The 20,553-nt window shown below is 57.4% G+C and overlaps 1 protein-coding gene across 1 annotated transcript; it reads right to left on the reverse strand.

Moving 5' to 3' along the window:
- Window positions 1-1,152: 1,152 nt before the first annotated feature.
- Serinc2 (serine incorporator 2) lies at window positions 1,153-18,991 on the reverse strand. The gene is made up of 10 exons (XM_076863069.2): window positions 18,895-18,991; window positions 10,766-10,927; window positions 10,046-10,236; window positions 9,522-9,601; window positions 9,014-9,151; window positions 8,377-8,546; window positions 6,443-6,533; window positions 6,004-6,145; window positions 2,565-2,783; window positions 1,153-1,715 (listed from the first exon to the last, which is right to left on the reverse strand). The coding sequence occupies exons 1-10, from the start codon at window positions 18,931-18,933 to the stop codon at window positions 1,580-1,582; spliced, it is 1,368 nt and encodes a 455-aa protein (XP_076719184.1). The 5' UTR covers window positions 18,934-18,991; the 3' UTR covers window positions 1,153-1,579.
- Between the last annotated feature and the right edge of the window lie 1,562 nt (window positions 18,992-20,553).

The following is a 20,553-nucleotide window of genomic DNA, read 5'->3' on the forward strand; positions in this document are numbered from 1 at the left end:
GCACTTCCCCAGCCCCAGCGCCACCTCACGGACCACCCAGTTCACCGGTGTGACCAGTTCCTTGCTGGAGGGAAGAACCAGGGCTGTGGGGATGAGGAAGAACTCTGCCCTAGAGGATCAGGCAGCTTCTCCGAGGGGGTGACCCCCACACCGAGCTCTTCTGTCTGTCCCCGGCCTCCTCTCCCACCAGGACTGCGCCAGTCCAAGCCTGGCACATAACTCCTACTCAGCACAGGTTTTGCTTGGTCTCCTTGGTGACCCCACAGATCCTGGGGCCACGTCCACCACTGCACTCACCCCGTAACCATGGAGCACCTTAAAGGCGAGCTGTCCTCTGCCATCCCATCCTCCAGCCTCAGTAAACCAAGTCAGTACCCATTCCTAGACCCACAAGCAGAAGCAACGAACGGCTTGCATCTGGTCACCACGGTGACAGGTCCTGGGCCCAGCCAGGAGCCTGTCTGTGCCCCTCACCAGCCTGTGCCCTTCCAGAGATGGGAGCTGGCCTTCACGGAACCCCGTCAGCCTTGCCACAGGCTGCTCCAGGGGTCCTCACAACAGTGGGTGGCACTGCTCCCCTTTGGTGAGTGAGGAACCAGGAGCCCAAAGCCCACAGGTCCCCGTGGCTCCCTCTGTGCGGGCAGCAGGCTGGCTTGGTGAGTCAGGGCACGTGACCTTCCCCAAGGTGGCCTGAGGCCTGGGGCTCACTGGATCTTCTCTGCATTCCCCAGAGCACCTGGCCCCAGGCAGATGCCAATGCCCTTGCGAAGGGTGGTGCCCAAGTCCTCACTGTGCACGCGGCCAGAGACGGGCAGCTCTGGGGCAGTGCTTGGTAAGAGGGACCCTGAAGGCAGTGCCCTCAGCCAGCTGGCATGGCCCCTGCCCTCCACGTGGCTCTCCACATGGCCTCCCTGTCCTCATGAAGGGTCCCTGCTGGTCCTACGCCTCCTGGCTCCCCTTGTCTGGCCCCCACACTCCCTTTGTCCAAGGCCCTGGCCTGGCCCTCCTTCCTTGCCACCCTGCACCCTGGGTTCTCCATGACTGGAGCCCAGACCCCTCGTCCCTTAGCCCTGACTTTCCAGTCCCAGCCCCACATGACTGCAGAGGTGACAGACCCAGCAGCAAGGGTGAGGAGCACAGGCTGTAGGAAGGCACACACTCGAGCGTGTTTATTGGGCAAAGTCTTAGAGACTCCTAAGGCACATGGTCCAGGAAGGGGATAACGGGCAGGAACACCGGCCTTGGTGCCAGGCACCCAAGATGGCGCGTGCTCACTGCCCTCTGAACAGCTCTGAGCTGCTCTCCCCTTAAGTCCCCTCTGGGCAGCCTGGGAACAAGGGGATGTTTTGTCCCCAGGGTGACCCTGGGTCACTGGGGTCAGGGAAGGAAGAGGCGGCTCTGTGACCCAGGGTGGTAGCAGAGTGGGGCACAGATGTGAGCTCGGTGCTTCCTGGACCCTGAGGGCACTAGGACTGGAGGACAGCCACTCAGGCCAGGCCTGGAGGAGGGTGGGTGGGGAGGCGGCAGGGCGGCTGTCGGTGAGCCCGAGGCACGAAGTGGGGAGGCTCCAGGGGCTGCCTCAGCTGAAGTCACGGTTGGGCAGGAGCAGAGGGGCCACCAGGGTCCACAAGTAGAGGAACAGCCCTGCCCAGCTGGCGCAGATCTTCACCCACACGGCAGTCCACGTGCTGACCATCGTCTGCGTCTCTCCGGGTCTGGAACACACCATATTCCCTCGTGAGCCTGGCCCCATCTGTGCCCTGGGTCCCGTTCCCTGACTTTATGACCCAGCTGGGATGCCTGGCTTCACGCTGGCTCTTACGCTGCCTCTGACGCTTGAGACACTTGGCCTCATGACCCTGTGCGAGGCTCTTGGCCTTGCACCAACCTCAACTCCGGTGTTGACCCCAGTCCTAGACCTTGACCAGACTGCTGGTCTCTGACAGGTGATCCCAACTCTCTGACCTCATTCCCAGCCCCTGACCTTGGGACTCTGGAACTCCTGACTTTAGTCTCACCTTGACTCAGCCCACCTGACCCCTGACCTTATCACCCTGATCTTAGCTCCTTGATTCTGCAGCTTTGATCCCAGCTGTGGGCTCCAGACCCCAGTTAACCAAATGACACAGTATGGTGTGTGGCCATTGCAACAGTCCCGAGTGACAGAGACCAGGTGCAACTCCAGAGGCCCCACCCCAGCCCTCGATGCCACCACTCTTACTCCTAACCCTGCACCTGTGCTTCTGGTCCTACCCTAACCCTGACCTCCAGCCACGAATCCCAAATCTGACTCCATGGTCACCCTGATTTGAAACCCCGTGGCCCTACACAGGCCCAGCCCCGCCTCCTGTGACACCCCCCACTCTTGTGACCCCCCCACCATCACTTGGGGAAGCCGCAGGAGCTGGGCACACTGAGGCACCAGCAGGGAAACTGGGTCAGGGCAGGGCAGACACCAGATGCCCCCAGCCTTGAGCAGGCATCAGGGACACCCAGGGAGGGAACAGAGGAGACAGGGCACATGGCACCACACCCTGGGCACCTGCCCGCCAGGCTGTGCACACCTGTACCAGTTGGTGAGTGTCATCATGATGTGCAGGGAGGCCAGCACCAGGCAGAAGTGGAAGAAGGAGTAGCTGTAGGTGACACCGTCCTGCTCATTGTCGAAGGCCCGGCCCTCACAGACCTCCATCTGCTGCTGCTGCTGCATGACCTCCGGCCCGGCCGGGCACTCCTCTGTCTGCATCAGACTGTTCACCTGCCGGTGGTCTGAGGAGCGCACACTGTCAGCGAGAGAGGAAGGTGGGGTCAGGGCCATTGCCACCAAGGTGGGCATACAGGTAGCAGGGTGCCCTGTGAGCCATGGCACTGCTTACAACCCCAGACAGAGGGTCTCAGAGCTCCGGAGGCCAGTGACCCAATGGTCTGGGCCTGGAAGTTAATAAGCTGTTTTGACTCTCAACTCTAGACCAACTCCCTCTGTGACACTGAGCAAGATACTTAACCTCTCTGAGCCTCCGATGCCTCATCTGTACTTCCCTCATAGGGTTGCTAGGAGGATTAAATGAAATAAAGATGAACAGCCCCTGGCACTGTCCTGGTGCAGAGCATGAGCTAAATAAACAGTCAATAATTACGCCTGCCCATTTGCTACTTCCACAAACATGTATTGAGTTCCTAGTGCTGCAAGCCATGGCACCAGGGTTTTAATGTTAATAATTAACAATGCTTTTACTGGTCTCAGGTAATCAATCATTTGCCTCCCTTTCCTTCACGTTTACACTAAAAGAAGAAAATGACAATCACAGAATGATTGTATGTCATTGCTTTTGTTCTCTCTCTCTCTTTTTTCTTTTGGGTACTGAGGATTGAACCCATCAGGGGTCCACCTCTGAAATACACCCCCAGCCCTTTTTATTTCATTTTGAGACAGGATCTTGCTAAGTTACTGAGGCTGGCCTCCAATTTACAATCCTCCTGCTCAATCTCCTGGGTCACTGGAATTACAGGTACCTACCAGCACACCTGGCTGTCACTGTTTTTCTACAATGAGGACTTAATGTTAAGACAAAATTTAGGGCTGGGGATGTGGCTCAAGCGGTAGCGCGCTCGCCTGGCATGCGTGCGGCCCGGGTTCGATCCTCAGCACCACATACAACAGAGATGTTGTGTCCGCCGAGAACTAAAAAATAAATATTAAAAAATTCTCTCTCTCTATTTCTCTCTCTATCTATCTTTAAAAAAAAAAAGACAAAATTTAGTGGCTCAAGACATACAATTTTGAAAACCCAACTCATATTCTGGAAAAAAGGTAAAAAGGCCAGGTATACTGGTTCATGCTTGTAATCCCAGCCACTCCTGGAAGACACAAGCTCAAGGCCCACCTGAACAATTTAGTGAAAGCCTGTCTCAAAATGAAAAAATAAAAAGGACTGGGAATTTAGCTCATTTATAAAATGCCTCCAGGTTCAATCCCTAAAAAGAAGGAAGAGCTGGATTCCAGCCCTGCCCCATGGAACTGGGAATCTACCCTGGTGAGCCTCCAGAGCCCAGGCCCCAGCTCTCGCGTGGGCATCCAATGCAGGAGAGCCAGGCCCAGGCCACCGGAGCTGGGCAGAGACTCCGGGTAGTCCTGGTCCTCTGGGCCACCGCTGCCCTTTGGCAGCAGATGTCCCGGGCCACTGTGTGTTCACGGCCTCTGACAAGCAGCTCCTCCTCCCTGAGTCGTGGTCTCCCCATCTACAAAAGAGACTTCATAACTTTCCAGGTTACACGGGATCGATTGTGATGGAGAAGAGAGGAGCATGGACTGCCCTGGTGAGACTCAGAGAAAATGTTGTGAAAAGGTTAAAACAAAACAAACTGCAACAACCTCAAAGCACGGAGGCCTGCCGGGAGAAGGAGAGGCAGAGGGGCAGAGCCCAGGGATCCTCCAGAGAGTGGAGCGCAGGCGCACACAAGAGGGCCTGGGGAAGTGCTGGGCTGGGCGAGAGTCTGCAGAACTCAAAGGTGCTGACATTATGACCCAGAGCCTTACAAAGCAACAGCTCACTCCACCCAGCTGTGCAAATGTCAGAGAGTTAGAACAACAGAGAACACTTCTTTTGCACCTGCTACTTGCCAAGTTCCTTCATACTGGTCTTTTATACTGCTGTATACACAATAACTCATGGCACCAACCTTCAACAATCCAATGAGGTAGGTACTATTTTTATCCCTATTTTGTAGATAAGGAAACTGAGGCACAGAGAGGGTAAATGACTTGCCTAAGATTACAGACCTAGCAAGTGGCAGGGCCAAATTCAAAGGCAGGCAGGCAAGCTCCAGAGCCCACACTAATAAGCACTTCTAATATGTTCCTTTTAATAAGTTGCTGTGTAGCTGGGCACAATGGTACAGTTTGTAATCCCTGTGATTCAGGAGGCTGAGGCAGGAGAATTGCCAGTACAAGGCCAGCCTCAGCAACTTAGTAACTAAGTAACTCAGCCAGACTCTGTTTCAAAATAAAAAATAGGGTTGAGGTTGTGGCTCAGTGGTAGAGCACTTGCCTAGCATGTGTGAGGCACTGGATTTGATTCTCAGCACCACATATAAATAAATAAAAATGAAGGTCCATCAACAACTAAAAAAATATTTTTAAAAAAGTATTTATTTTTTAGTTGTAATTGGACACAATACTTTTATTTAATTATTTTTATGTGGTGCTGAGGATTGAACCCAGAGCCTTGCACATGCTAAGTGAACCCCCTACCGCTGAGCCGCAACTTCCGCCAACTAAAAAAAAATTTTAAAATAAAAATAAAAAATAAAAAGGGCTGGGATGTAGCTTAGCAGTAAAGCACCCCTGGGTTTAATCCTTAGTGCCAAAGAAGTAAAATTAATTAAAAGAATAAAAAGTTGCTGTGTGAACTTCAGCATGAGCTGCCTCTGGGGGAGATGAGGAGACTACAGTCAGCTCCTCCACCATGGACAGCCCCGTCCTCCTCTTACTGAGGAGGAAAATGAGGCTCAGAAAGATTAATCCACTTGCCCAAGTCACATGGCAGGGAAGAAATGGAGCCTGGGCCTGTTGTTCAACCCCAGTACTAAATAAATAAATAAGGTATTTGCTGAATGAATGCTGGTTAGCTGTGCGCAGAACAAGGCGGGGCCCGGGAGGCGGGGCCCGGGAGGCGGGGCCCGGGAGGCGGGGCCCGGGAGGCGGGGCCCGGGAGGCGGGGCCCGGGAGGCGGGGCCCGGGAGGCGGGGCCCGGGAGGCGGGGCCCGGGAGGCGGGGCCCGGGAGGCGGGGCCCGGGAGGCGGGGCCCGGGAGGCGGGGCCCGGGAGGCGGGGCCCGGCCCACCTCTGCTGCCCTCTCCTGCTGCGCATGCTCAGACTCCACCAAGGCAGGAGCTGGGAGTGCGGCCGGCTCAGGGCACCTTCCAGTTTGGTGTGGGGTTCCCAGGTCCTCCTCACTTCTGGCCCCCCACATGACCACTTCCCGGAGACTGGACCCCGCCATACCTGATGAAGAGGGTGCACAGGATGAAGATGATGAGGCCCACGATGCTGGGGGCGTCCCACCACTGGCTCTCGTAGCCCTCGGGGCCTGCCATGACCGTAGCGTTGTCCAGGCGGGTCAGCAAGTGAGGGTTGCACTTCTGGTCTAGGAAGGGGGGCACAGTCACCCTCCACCCCCTGAGCCGCTGGGAAGCCTGGTGGCCCTGAGGATGGGTAGACAGACAGAAAGACAGAAACCCAACCCACCAGCCAGGGCCCAGCAGCAGCACACACAGTGACAGTCAACTCCGGGAGCCGGACGGCGCCCACCTCTCTGAGGACCCAGTCTCAGAATGGGCTGCAGCCACGTGTCCCTGTCACCTGTGAGGATCCCCAGCTCCCTAGCTTGCCACTGTGGTCCAGCAACAAGGCCAGGCCTCCTCGAACCTGGGTCCATACTCACCAGGGACATTGGAGAGGGCGGACCAGGTGACAAACATGGTGTAGAGCGAGATGACAGAGGCCTGCAGCAGCCCGGAGTTGGGCTGGGCGTCCTGCAGAAGGTCGTCATCAGTAAGTCCCCTGCCAGAATAGGGACACCCACACCCACCCAGACCACTCTCACCAACTAGGGGACCTCAGGAATCCCCCGCCCTGGGAGGCCCATCCACCCCACATTGGGAAAACACACCAGCCAGGTCCCCCAGCACCCTCACCTTCCAGAAGTAGGGTTCTAATTCTCCCTCCTCTTCACACTCCTCACTCCTCAGATCACCCAGGCCCCTCCCTTCTGAAAACCCTTCAGGGTGGCACCGCCAACCAGCCTCCCTGGTGTTCCAGCCTTCTCCTCCAGGCCCAGCACGCTAGCCACGATGGCCTCTCCATTCCCGATGGCCTCTCCATCCCCGGATCGCCTCATCCATCTCCTGCCCCAGGGCCTTCACCCCTGCTGTGCCCACTCCTTGTTTTGTTTTGGATACCAGGGATTGAACCCAGGGGCGCTTAACCACTGAGCCACATCCCTAGCCCCTATTTTGTATTTTATTTTGAGACAGGGCTTCACTGAGTCGCTTGGGACCTCATTAAGTTGCTGAGGCTGGCCTTGAACTTGTGAACCTCTTGCCTCAGACTCCAGAGCAGCTGGGATTATAGGCATGTGCCATGGTGCCTGGCCCTTGTATTTTTTTTTTTTAACATTTTTTTTTAGTTGTTGATAGACTATTATTTTATTTATTTATATGTGGTGCTGAGAATCGAACCCAGTGCCTCACACATGCCAGACAAATGTGCTACCGCTGAGCCACAACCCCAGCACCCCAGCCCTTGTATTTTGAGAAAGAATCTTGCTAAATTGTTGAGGCTGGCCTCAAACTTGCCAACCTCCTGACTCAGCCTCCCGTGTGACTGGGATTACAGGGTTGTATCATCATGCCTGGCCTCTTTACTTCTTTAAGCCTGTGTTTCCTTGTCTGTGAAATAGGGATAATGATGATATGAAGACCAAATGACATATATGACAGATGTCATTAACTTATAGCCACTGTATCATTCCTCCTATTCCTGGCAGCTGTATCCAAAATACTTAGCAGTGAGCCTGAAAAGCCAGGCACAGTGGTGCACACCTGTAATCCCAGAGACTTGGGAGGTGGAGGCAGGAGGATTATGAGTTCAAGATCAGCCTCAGCAACTTAGTGAGACCCTGGGTTCAACCCCAGTACTAAATAAATAAATAAGGTATTTGCTGAACGAATGCTGGTTGCTGTGTGCTCCGGGATACAGTGTCTCCCTCTCTGGGCTTCAACTTTCTCACACAAATGGAGGCTCTAAGCAGAAAAGAGGTTCTCAGCCTTTCTGCTGAAGACACACAGAGACCACCCAAGCTACCTCGGAAACCCTGGTGTGCTGAGACCCCAACTGTGAGGTACTGCTGGATGCCCAAGGGGGTCCAGAGACAGTCTGTGAAGGACATGTATGCTGGGAGCCCCCACCTACTGTCTCAGAGGGTCTGAGGTGGGACACTGGAATTTCATCCCAGCACTATTTCTTGGACCATCCAGGAACCACCACTCACCACCCCCTCCTGACGGTCTTTCAATTTGCATGAAAACAACAAAAAAAAATGACATCAATCACTCCAACAGCTAATGTCTGATGGTCCCCTATGATGTCAGGCACGGCTCCCTTTCAGTCCAGAGGGTAACTACGGATGGCAGATGTTATTATCCCATTTTACATTTGAGGAAAGACAGGCACAGAGAGGTTACAGCACTTTCCCAAGGACACCCAGCATGAGATGGGAGATGCTGCCTCTGGAGCTCATGCTCTCCATGTCGGGGCCTGCCCGGAACCTGGGTTTCTATAGGAGTCCCGCCTGCACGGGGCCGACGGCAGGCTCACCTGAACCTTGGGCAGGACAGCAACAATGGACAGGCAGACACAGAAGGTGAGGTTGAGGCCGATGAAGACCTTGCCCTCGTGGCAGTCGCCGGGATGGGTGTAGTAGATGAACATCAGCGTCACGGCCGCAATGGAGAGCGCGTAGAAGAGGAAGGTGAAGAAGAAGAGGCCTGGGAGGAGGGCAGGAGCCACTCAGGCGGCAGCAGGCAGCCTCCCCGGTGGGCCATGTCCTCATTCAAGGAGCGACATCAGTGTCTTCCAGGGGCCTCCGGGTGACTGCCTGAGCTGGCTCGAGGCGGCCTTGCCCTGATCACCGGTCAGCGCAGTGGTTAAAGCGCACTAGAGCAGCAGGCTTGGTGGGGCCCAGACCAGCAGCACCTGGGAGCACTCGGTGGATCAGGACCCACAGGGACCTGACAGGGGCTCCTTCTGCTCCCAGGGCTGCAGGGACCAGCTGTCCCTTGAAGCTCCGTCTGGGCACCGCCAAAAGGGCATCATCTGTGGCCTGCTGTGGCCGCAGCCCTGAGCTGTCCGGTCAGCTCTCCTCCATTGCCCCACCCCAGCCCCGGGCCCTGGCAGCCCTCCCCCTCCCCCCAGGCGCCACCAACTCCAGGCCCGAGCAGCGGGCGGCACTGACCTGCGTACCAGGCGCGGGAGTCGCACTCCTCAGCCTTGCACAGCCACCGCTGGTTCCAGGAGTGCGCGAAGTCGATGAGCAGGACCAGCTGGATGAGGATGAAGAGGAAGGAGCCCACGGCGCCGAAGTAGAACCAGACTGCGTGGGGGGGACGGGGTGAGGCCACGGGACAGGCCACAGGGACAGCCGCGCCTCCCTCTCACTCACTCTTTGTTCAGTTGTCCCTCGTGCCGTATCCCGCACTGGGGACTTTAAGAAGCAGAGTCCCTGCCTCCAGGGAGCCTGGCCTTGCAGAGACGCATGGCAGAGTAGGGGTCAGGGGCCGGGCTCCCCACCCCCAAGCTGCCCAAAGGCCAGGAAGCCGGGTGTTAGTACTGTCCCATGGGGCGACCCAGCAGCCTGGGCTCAGGTGCCAGGGCAAAGAGCAGCCCCACCAAGCTCCCCCACCTGAAGCCCCACAGCCCTGCCACCTCCCTGCCAACCCTCCAAGGCCCCCCCAGCCACCTACTCTTGGAGAAGGAGCCACTAGGGATGTAGAAGGCACCCACGGTGATGCCCACGAGGACCAGGAACTTAAAGAACCAAAACCTGCAGTGGGAACGGACAGGAAGCTGAGCTGGGCACAGACTTCAGAAGCCAGACCAGGCCTGGCCCTAGAACCCTGCTCCCAAAGAACAGACCTTGGGAGAGGTGAAGGGGGACTATCTGATGGGCACAGAAAGCCTGTCCTGCCCCTAGAAAAAGCCCTGAGGGGCAGGGAGGGAAAACCCAAGCAGTGAGCATCGTTGACCAGGCTCTAGCCAACTGCGTCACTACGGTGCTGTGTGACTTCAAGCATACTATTGCCCTTTCTGAGCTTTCTTCCCCCATCTGAAAAACAGGGATAACTAAATGAGCTGTTCTCTGTGCTATGAGCACTGGCTTCAGTGACTCCCGAGTCTGAGGGCAGGGTCTCGAGATCCCCAGGAACAGGCAGAGAAGGAGAAGGGTGCTGGGGAGAGTGGCAGGGTGCATGGGTGCGGGCCCTCTCACCCGTTCTGGATGGCAGCCCTGGGGTCCCGGCTGCTACGCACACACATCATGAGCAGGGCGAACAGGAAGAAGAAGGCCGTGGTGGAGAAGCACATGCGGTAGACAGCGCGGAAGCCCAGCAGGGAGCCACAGTTGATGTGGCCCTGGGGGACAACGGGGTTTCCGGCCTCCTCCTCACACACCCAGGGCAGCTGTGGGGACAGAGAGCAGCCTGAGCCCACCCAGGGCGCAGGAGGGATGCGGGAGCCCAGCCTGGCCCGGGGCTGGTCCCTCACAGCTTGCTCCTGGCTGCGTGCTTTCCCGAGATGACCCGGCAGGGCCCAGGGGCGCACTGTGGGGTTTCCCAGTGTGGCCTCCTGCCACCTGGCTCGGAGTCACAGCGTCTTGGGGAAAACAGCTGTGGCCCAGCCGCTTCAGACTCAGTCCAGGGAGCAGCCTGGACACCCGGGGTGTGCCCGCCCCTGACCTCAGCCCCAGGGTGAGATGAAGGGGAGAGGCGGCCCCACTCCCGGCTTCAGCACTGCCGGGAGCAGAGTGTCCCGGGGCCAGCTGTCTAAGGGACAACTGTGATCCCAGCATCCCAAGGGGACCACGGCTTATGAGGAACAGGACTCCCCAGAGAGGTCCCTGCCAGCTCACAGGGGCGGGCGCCTGGCGTCCTGCCACCCCTCGGTGCCGGCTGAGGCCCGTCCTGAGCCAGGCCAGCGCCCCGGGGCTCACCTTGTGCAGCTGACTCTCCACGCCGGGGCTCAGCATGATGATGGACACCAGCACGCCCAGGAAGAGGAAGCCCGTGAAGGCCAGGCGGCTCACCGTGGAGTTGCGGCTGGCGGGGCAGCAGCCGCACAGGAGGCAGGGAGCTGTGCCACAGAGGCAGGAGGCCTGGGGGGCGGGAGGGCCCTGTCACTCACCACCCGGCAACGGCACCCACCACCCGCCTGTCCAGGGCTCCGCATCTGCACCAAGCTGGGCAGCGCTGCGCCCTTCCCTGAGGATACCCGTCTAAGCTGCAGGGGGAAGTCACGCCGGGCCACCACAGCCACAGGAGCCAGACCCAACCTGGATCCATCTCACGCACCACTGTGGCTTTGGAAAGAGAGCTGGAGCCAGGTGGGGTGGCATGGGCTTGTCATCCCAGTGACTCAAGAGGCTGAGGCAGGAGGATTGCAAGTTGGAGGCCAGGCTTGACAATTTAGTGAGACAGTGGAAATAAAAGATTAAAAAGAGCCGGGGATGTAGCTGGGTGGTAGAGCAACCCTGGGTCCAATCCAGTGCCACACCGAGAGAGAGAGAGAGAGAGAGAGAGAGAGAGAGAGAGAGAGAGAGCACGAGCGCATGAGCGAGGACGGGTCAGAGTTTCTAACTTAAGTCAGGAGGGTGGCGCAAAAAAAGGGAAAAAGCCAGCTCTGTGTGACTTTATACAACTCACTCAACCTCTCTGAACTTGTGTCCTCTTCTATAAAACAGGAATCAATAACAATACCTACTTCTCACAGGAAAAATGTGAGAACAAACCAGGATTAAAAATTTTACCCCTGCCCTTGGGCTTCCTTTTCCTGTCCCTTCATTTTGTCCCCAAGGACCTTCTGTATCCTGATAGGCCTATATCTACTCCTCTGCTTCCCCTGCTCGCAGAGCATGTTTATGTATGTATTTATTTCCGTTGTCAATGGACCTTTATTTTATTTATTTATATGTGGTGCTGAGACTCGAACCCAGGGCCTCACCCAGGCAAGCGCTCTGCCCCTGAGCCGCAACCCCAGCCCCGAGCATGGAGTTCGCCCGTTGTGCGCACTGTGCTGTTACCCGGCCAAACAGTGCCTGGCACACAGTAGGCCTCCTGGACTCTCTGCTGAGTGTCCGAAGTGTTTGGCCAGAAGCCAACTCGGCTCAAAAACTCAAAAACACAGGCGCAGAGTAAGCATCCGTTGAATGAACCAATGGAAACTCCGGCCCTAGCGCTGCACCAGTTTGGGACAACAGGTGGCGGCCTGATCCTTCCCGTCTGGGGTCCCCTGCCTGTGCCCTCCGCTCTGGAGGCTGAAATTTCCCAGGGACGGCGGAGGCCACACCCCTCACAGCTGGCCCCTGAGGGGGACCCGCCCTCCGGCCTTTGAGGAAACAGGCCCCGCCTCCAGCCTCCTGGCCACCGTCCCCGAGTCCTCACCCAGGTGTCTAAGAGCAAGAGCCCGTCCTGATGGGTGCGACAAGAAGTACCCGCTGCCATGAGCGCCAACAGGGTGGCAGGTCGGGGAAGGGCGCCTGGAAGAGGGCGCCTTTTAGCTGAGAGCTGAGGGGCAGGAGGAAGAAGGCCCCCGGGCCCCCTGGGGAGGCCGCCTGAGCTGCAGGTGGGAGCACAAGTGGCCGTGTGGCCGGGCTGGCAGGACCCCGCAGGGTGGCAGCCACGCACAGGACTGGCTGCATCCCAAGTACAACCCGGCTCAGTGTCAAAGGCAGAGGGACAGGAGCAACCTTGCCCGGGAGATGAGCTGGGCAGAGAGCAGGCTGAAGGGCCCGGCCCCTGAGGCTCCCTCCCCGCCTTCCGGTCTGGATGGGCACAGGCCGGGGGCACCCTCAGCTGGGTGGAGCTGCCTCCCTCTGCCTCTTTGATGACACCCCTGGAAGCCCTCCTGTCCCTTCTCTGTCACCCACAAGGCCAGGTACAGCATAGGTGCCACCTTGGACGGCTGGGGAATGCCCCCTCCCAGCAACTCCTGGCTACACCCTGAGCTGCCGCCAGAAGCCCTGCCATCCCCGGGGGACAGCATAACCTGGGGCAGTGTTCTGTGGACCACAGGAGTCTCCTGGTTATCAGACGCAGGGCTATAAGTACCATTTTATAAAGCTGGACACTGAGGCCAGAGAGGTTAAGAAACTCACCTGGGGTCACGCAGCAAGTCAATAAAAACACTGCGACTCAAGCAACCCAAGTGACAGCCACCGCCTCTGAGGGGTACTCAGCGGCAGGCGCGGTGGCAAGCACTCCATCTACGTCAGCCTCCCTGACGGTAGGAGGTGTGTGACAACATCCCAGTTACATAGGAGGAAACAGAGACTCAAAAAGGTGACATAAGCAAGGTCACCCAGCAAGCAAGCTGAGGGGTCTGTGTGCTGCCCAAGAGCCTCGCGACTTCCCAGCGCACTGAGGGCGGCCTCGTTCATTTAAAAATACTACAGAGAAGAAAACCATCCCTCCGCGGCCACAGGAATCCCAGGGCACAGCACTCGCCTGGGAAGCCCACGCGCCCTGAGGACCTGGGGGCCTGACTCCACTCATGACCTTTCAACCTGCGACAGGTGCGACAAGAAGAGCCATCCCAATTTCAGGGAGTTTGACCTTTCAATTTGCTCCAGTTCTTAAGCGATCCGAATCCAGGTGTTCCTGACACCTGAGACCTGGGACTTGCAAGGCCCAATCAGCAACCAAGGGACCAGGAGGAGGGGAGGCAGAAGCAGCCCCGGCTGCCAGAGCCAGGTTGGTCCCCTGGACCCTTCTCCCCACCTCTGACAGCTCCCGAAAGGACCCTTCCCAAGTCAGGCCGGCCAGGCCGCAGGAGCAGGGGCAGGTCGTGGGCACCCACACAAACACGACAAGTTCCTGCTCCTACGGAAACATGGGGACACGGAGAAGGGAATGTCCACCTGTACATCAGGGAAGGTTCCCCGCCACCTGGGCGAGTGTGAGGGCAGGTAACACTTAACTGGAGAACATTTAATTATGTGTCAATGGAGTTGATTTTACAAATATGAAAAAATAAGATTCACAAATAAAGATAAAAACCTGAAATTGGCACAAAGCTTTAGGTTTTACGAGCTTATTATCGTCTTGAGAACCTGCAAATAATAATAATGTCCCACACCTGGGGACGGTGGTGGCCCGCCCACTCTTCGGATCACTACAGAGGTGGTGGAAGTCACCAAGCTGCCGAGTGACATGGGTCAGTGCTGGGCAGGGCGAGAGGCCCAGGGAGCAGAAACCCTCCAGGCCTCCCACCACTTCCTGCTCCCCAGGGCCTGAGGTGGGTGGAAAAGCCCAGAAGGCCTAGCACAGAACCAGCCCGGCCACCAGCCCAGGGCCTCAGAACGGAGGGCTCCCTGGGAACTTTGGAAGCCCTGGGCCTCAGAGTCCTGGAGTTACGAGGTTCCTGGGTTTGACAAGCCAGCCCGAAAGCAGCCAGCCAGCCTCTGCTGCCTGTGCCCTGCCTCCCACAGAGAGCTCCCCGCCGCACACAGCAGCTGGGCACTAGAGCCGAGAGGGTGAGCACAGATTCATCCACAGCAGCCAAAGGCAGAAACCACCCAGATGTGTATTGATGATAAGTGGATAGACAGAACCCGGTCTAGTTACACAATGGAATACCACTCACTCAGGAACAGGAGGGACATTCTGCACACCACATGGAAGACTCCCCACACACACACATGACACATGGAGAAGCCACCACAGGAGAGCAAACACTGCATCCTGCACTCACTGAGGAACCTCAAGCAGTCAAGTTCATTGACAGAAAAAGTAGAAGAGTCATTACCAGGGGCTGCGGCTGTCACCAGTGGTTACCAGGGTGGCTACTGTTTAATGGGAGCTTCAGTCTGTGAAGATGAAATGGTGTGCGGAAGGCTGGGGGGCTGGCGATGGCGGGACACCCACGTGACAGCACCGAAGGCCACTTGAAATGCACACTTTAAAATGACTAAAATGAGACATTTTATATTACAGGTATTTCACCACAATAAAAAAGGGAGGGGCGGGAGCTTCCAGGGAGAGCAGGCAGCCAGGGAGGGGGGAGGAGGGCGTCCCAGCCAGGGGAGTCACACACAGATTCAGTCAGTATTTTATTTCCAGGGTGTCTGGCGTGGTACCCGGAAGTGGAGGCCAGAGTCCCTTAGGTGAGTCTGAACTTCACCCCCTAGGCAATAGGGAACCACTGCCAAGAGGAATGACATCAGATTTGCCTTTCAGATATGTCACTTTGGCTGGGCATGGGGGCACATGCCTGTAATCCCAGGGACTCTGGAGGCTCAGGCAGGAGGACCGCAAGTTCAAGGCCAGCCTCTACAACTAATTAAGGCCCTAAGCAACCCTGTCTCAAAAACTAAAAAGGGCTGGGGATGTGGCTCGGTAGTTAAGCACCCCTGAGTTCAATCCCCAGTACAAAAAAAAAAAGATATATCACTTTGACCGCAGAACCCAGGCCGGCTCCGGGGGTGGGCTGCAGTGCTGTGGGAGGAGGGAGGGGGAGCCGGAGCCATTTTCTTAAGCCAGACTTAAGAAGCAGCTTCCCCACATGGCTGTTTTCCTGTTATCAGAGGAAACTCTGATAATGCCACTCGCTGGGGATCCATATCATTATGGCTGCATTAGTTAAAGACCCATTTTTTGGGGGGCTGGGGTGTAGCTCAGTGGCAGAGTGCTCCTCTAGCACATGTGAGGCACTGGATTCTATCTTCAGCACCATATAAAAATAAGTAAATAAAATAAAGGGATTGTGTCCATCTACAACTAAAAAAAAAAACTTTACTTTGTACATCGGCTGAAACAAAGGACAAGCTCCTTGAAGACAAAAAAAAAAAAAAGGCTAAGATGTAAATCTCATGTGTAGCTTGTTGCAATTTAAGAACAAAAACACTGGCCCAGGCAAAAATGCAGACCGTTCACAGACCGTTCACAGCTGCTGAGCTACCGCAGGGCAGCCCCTGCACAGGGAAGAGGTGGCCTGAAACCACTCAAGGCGTGCGTCCTTCCCCTACCCAGTGCCAAGGACGCAGGCCCAGTGCTGGCCTGGCTGCCCACTCACAGTCGGAGTCCAAGAAAGTCCCTCCTCCCTTCTGTGGGACTCAGTTTCCTCATCTATGAAATGGGCTCCTGGGGCAGGAGCAATGGCTCCTGAGCCCAGGCTCCATTTGGAGAGCCGGGCCTCTCACCACTTCCTCGTTCGTGGTCTGGAGCAGTCTGCCACCCTGGGGTGCGTATGGGGCAGTCACAGCACGCCAGCTTCATGTTAAACATACTGAGATTTTCATCTTGGTTCCATCTAATCCTGCAACGCTGCTGAACGGCAGGTACCACTGTTCTTTCCACTTCATACACAAGGAGGGGCAGAGGGACTGCCCACGGCCTTCCAGATGAGAAGAGGCCAACAGGACTTGAGTCCAGCTGTTCTGCCCCAGCGGCCTTTCACAGTCCTCCATGTGGATGGCCCTCCCTCGATATTTGCTGACTATCCCGTCACACCATGCTGACTTGCCTGGCCACTCCCAGCTCTGGAGGACCCACCTTATGCCTATCCAAGGCTGGACTCGCCTCCTATCCAGCAATTGCTCAGAGAGGCAGATGGTCACAGCTAGGAGGGTTCAGAAGTCTTCTCCAACTCGTGTACCCAAGACAGTCCCCTTAAGATGCCTGGAAACCTCCCATCAGGACCTCAGTCCTGGGGGAACTCTATTGAAACAGGATGTTGGTGTCCAGTAGGAGCCCATTGTACCAATTAATACTGTGTGGCCATGGGGAACCACCTGCCCTCTCTGATCCAGCTTTCTCATCTTTGAATTGGGACTATGAAGTGCCTCGCTCACCATCGTGCTGGGCTGCAGGACAGCTCTTTCCCATGAGCACTGGGCCTACATAAGGACACAGTAAATGGTGGCCATCATGGGCATGGTGCATGTAGAATGAGACATCAGTGCCACACGTGCCACACGGGGGGGATGGCATGGGGGACGGTCTCAGCACAGCACCAAGAACAGTGTCAGAGGTCAGAACTCCAAGAGGAAGGAACTGAAAGGAGGGGCAGGTCCTGTGCAGACGTTAGACACTCACTAACTTTCCTCCCAATTCTACCTAGGCCAGCCCTGTCCCTAGGCAGCCAGGATGCGGGAGAGGGAGTGGGGGTGTGCACAGAAACCTGAACCAGGAAACAAATTTTAATCCCAACTGTGCAACCTCAGGCAAAGCAGCTAACCTCTCTGGGCTGCAGTTTCCATGTCTGTAAAAGGAGGGTTTGAGCAGACCTGTCTGCTCTCAGCATTGAATCCTGTGACTCAGAGACTCTCCAGATGGAGTTCTCCACACACCTTCTTCCCTCTGAGATAAGGGCACCCATGGTGAACACTCACCAGATGAGCAGAGCTGTGCTGGGCACTTTCCATGCCTACCGCGTTTCTTGTTGGGTTTTGTTTGTTTGTTTGTTTTTGGTGCTGGGGATTGAACCCAGGGGAGCTTTCCCACCCACATCCCTACTCCCACATCCCTAGTCCCTATCTTATATTTTATTTAGAGACAGGGTCTCTGAGTTGCTGAGGGACTTGGTAAGTTGCTGAAGCTGGCTTTGAACTGGGATCCTCCTGCCTCAGCCTCCTGAGTCACTGGGATTACAGGTGTGTGCCACCGCACCCTGGCCCGGCCCCACGTCTACCATTTAACATTCCCAACAGCATGGGGGCGGGGGGACACTGCCATCATCCTGGACTTACAGATGGAGACCTAGGATGGGGATTAGCAGGGCTCCCCTACATCCCCTGCCCCACCCAGCACAGCAAAGCCCGTGCCAACCAGCAGAACCAGGAGAAAAGCCAGTCACCCTCAGGGGAGCTCTTCCTTCCCGACCAGGAGGCCAGCCGGCCAGCCCCAACCTTGAATTCTTTGGGCTGGGAGGGACTGCAGGTACCGGCGGAGCCGTCATCCTGGGTGCGAACACACACACTCACACACACTCACACACACACACTCACACACACTCACACACTCACTTCACAGATGGGAAATGGAGGCCCAGAGAAGAACAGAGAATTGCGTCGAGGGACCCACTCTAGGGCCTCCCTAGGCCGAGCTCATTCTCAGAAAATGGCTACCAAGTGAATCTGTCGCTCCCCAGCGCTCACCCCACGCGCCCCTCCTCGCACACACAAATCGGGGACAAAGGAAGCCAAGTTCTGAGCTTTCCTCCAGCAGCGCCGGCGCCCCCTCTCTCCGCCCCTCTTTGTGTGGGGCCCGAGCGGGAGGGAGCTGCAGAATGAACCTCAGATTTAATGAGGGGAAAGGGAAGAAAGAGGGGCTGGAAGGGGGAAATCAGACCGGGCCCCTCTCCTACGCGGGCCGCCCCGGGTCTCCAACTCCGGTGGCCGGGCACGCACACCCACACCTCCCTCCATTCCCGGGTTGCCCGGTCCAAAGTTTGGCTCCATGGTCAGTGACAACTGGCAGCTCCCCGCTCCAGGGCGGCTCAGAGAGACCGGATGGGGGCTCCTCCCAGCCCACTCCCATCTCAGCCGCGGGAGGGTCCAGGGCTGGCTGGGGAGGAGCCCGGAGTCAGCGCGAGCCCAAAGGCGCCGAGCAGCCGAGGACGCAGGGAGACGGGGAGGGATGGACAGACAGACAGACGCACGGGCAAATACAATGGGCAAAGAGAGCCACACCGACAGGGACACCTAGCCGCCAAAGGGACAGAGAAGGGCACCCGGCAGAGAGGGGCGGGGACGAGGCAGGACACACAAAGAGCCAGAGCGTCCGGGAAACAGACGAGAGGCGCACCCCAGGATCGCCCCAAGTTGGCGGGAAGGGCCGGGCGGGTCCGCGACGCTCCCTCCGCCAGGCTCGGCCTCAGTCTCCCCGGTGCCCCGAGGCGCCGCGAGGGCGCTCCCCGCCCGGCCCGCCCCTCCCCCCGGAACCCGAGCCGGGACACCAGCTGTCGCGGCGCCGCTGCCCGGGACGGGTGGTTGGGGGCGCGGGCTGAGAAAGGCGCCCCAGGGACGCGAAGGCGGGGGCCGGCCGAGGAAGACAAGTTTGGAGGAAGGAAAAAGAAGAAAGTACTTGGAGGAAGAACACAGGACCGAAGTGCGGGGCGGGCACTCACGCAGCCGATCAGGGAGCAGGCGCCCAGGCAGGCGCCCATGGCGGCGGCGGCGGCGGCGGCGGCGGGCCTCGGGGTCCCGTCCGGCTCCCAGGGCCCGCCTGGCCCCGCCCCGCCCCGCCCCGCCCCGCCCCACCTGCCGAAGACGCTCGGCCCTTTCCGGCGGCGCTCGGGGCTCGCCGGACTCACCTGGGGCAGGTGCGCGGGGCGGGACTGTAGCGGACGAAAGGGGAGGTGCAGACTCCAGGGCCGCGGGGGCCGCGCAACCCGACCCAACTCTGGCCCCGGCTGGAATCCTGGTCCAAAGCGACGACTGGGACAAAGACCGGGACAAAGACCGGAGTGTGAGCTCCCCCAAGACCACTGTGTGACCTCGGGACGCTGTCATCCCTAGAGGCAGAATCCAAGAGGGGGTCCCGCTGACTCCGCGACCCTGGGCGCAGAGCCTTTGCTCAACGCGTGGTGCTGAACGATGAATGGTAATTGGACGAAAAAACGTGGGCAAGCCACCTCGCCTCTCTGAGCCTCAGTTTCCCCTGCCGTGAAGCGAGGGTACTGGCCTCGCAGAGCTGTTACAACATGTAGCAGACGCTTAATGAATGTAAGTTCCTGGTCGAAGCCGCGTCTCATCCCTGTCCCTTCTGAGAGGTCAGCTTCACACTTTCAAGCCAGGTCTCTTCCCGTTCTTCAAATTCTACTGACTTGGAGCAGCTTGTCTAGGACCACACACGCCCCACAGCCACCACTCCTGAGTGGTTTCTCACGTTGGAGGGATACCCAAACCCGGGACTCTCCGCCGTTGGGAGGTCGGGGAGAGGGGCTTCCCTAGCAGGTGTTTCCCCAGGTGTGAGAGACTCGGCAGAGGGCTCTGTAACTACCCTAGTCACCCTCCAGCCCTCTCCTCCACCAGCTCTAGACCTGGTAATGGTAGGGAAGGAAGTCTGTGCCCCACAGCTGGCCCAGGGGCCAAAGATCTGGCCTGACAGCTTCCTCGGGTGATTCACAGGGCGTCAGGCTTAGCCATTAATTGTGCCAGTGCTGTTCTGCAAACAGCCTACACTTTCCCTCCTCCACACTTTGGCCCACAGGATGCCCTTCTCTTTAAAGTCCTTCTCCTTAGCCCACTTTGTCCCTTTCAAAGCCTCATTCAGATCCGTACCTTCCTGGTAGAGTACCACAGCCACCACCTCCAACCCACTACCTGGCCAACTAGGAGTGAGTATGCCCCTGCTACCCTGGTGCTTCCAGAACAACAGGCCTCCCCTCTAGCCTCACAAATAACTTCCTGTGGACTCGTCACAAAGCTTGAGCCCATGCCAAACTCTTTTACCCACATGGCACCATTCGCTCCTCACAGCAGCCCACACAAGTAGATTAATTCCCCAACTTCCGGATAAGGACACGGAAACTCAAAGAAGTAGAGTAGCACACGATAGGCCCACTGGGCACTGACTACCGCTGGCTGTGACTCCAGGGATTGTGGATATTGTTGCTCAAGGACACACAGCTTCAGACCCCAAGACTTGTCCCCGCTAGCTTATGACTCTCTTGGAAAGCAAAGGTGATAAGATCTAGCCCACCCTTTTCCTGCCCAGTATTATTTCATTTCTCTCCTGGTCTGAGTGTCTTCACAACTTGGGACTGCCCATGGACCCTCTGACC

The sequence above is a fragment of the Callospermophilus lateralis genome, chromosome 7, assembly GCF_048772815.1.
Source record: "Callospermophilus lateralis isolate mCalLat2 chromosome 7, mCalLat2.hap1, whole genome shotgun sequence".
Lineage (NCBI taxonomy): Eukaryota > Metazoa > Chordata > Mammalia > Rodentia > Sciuridae > Callospermophilus > Callospermophilus lateralis.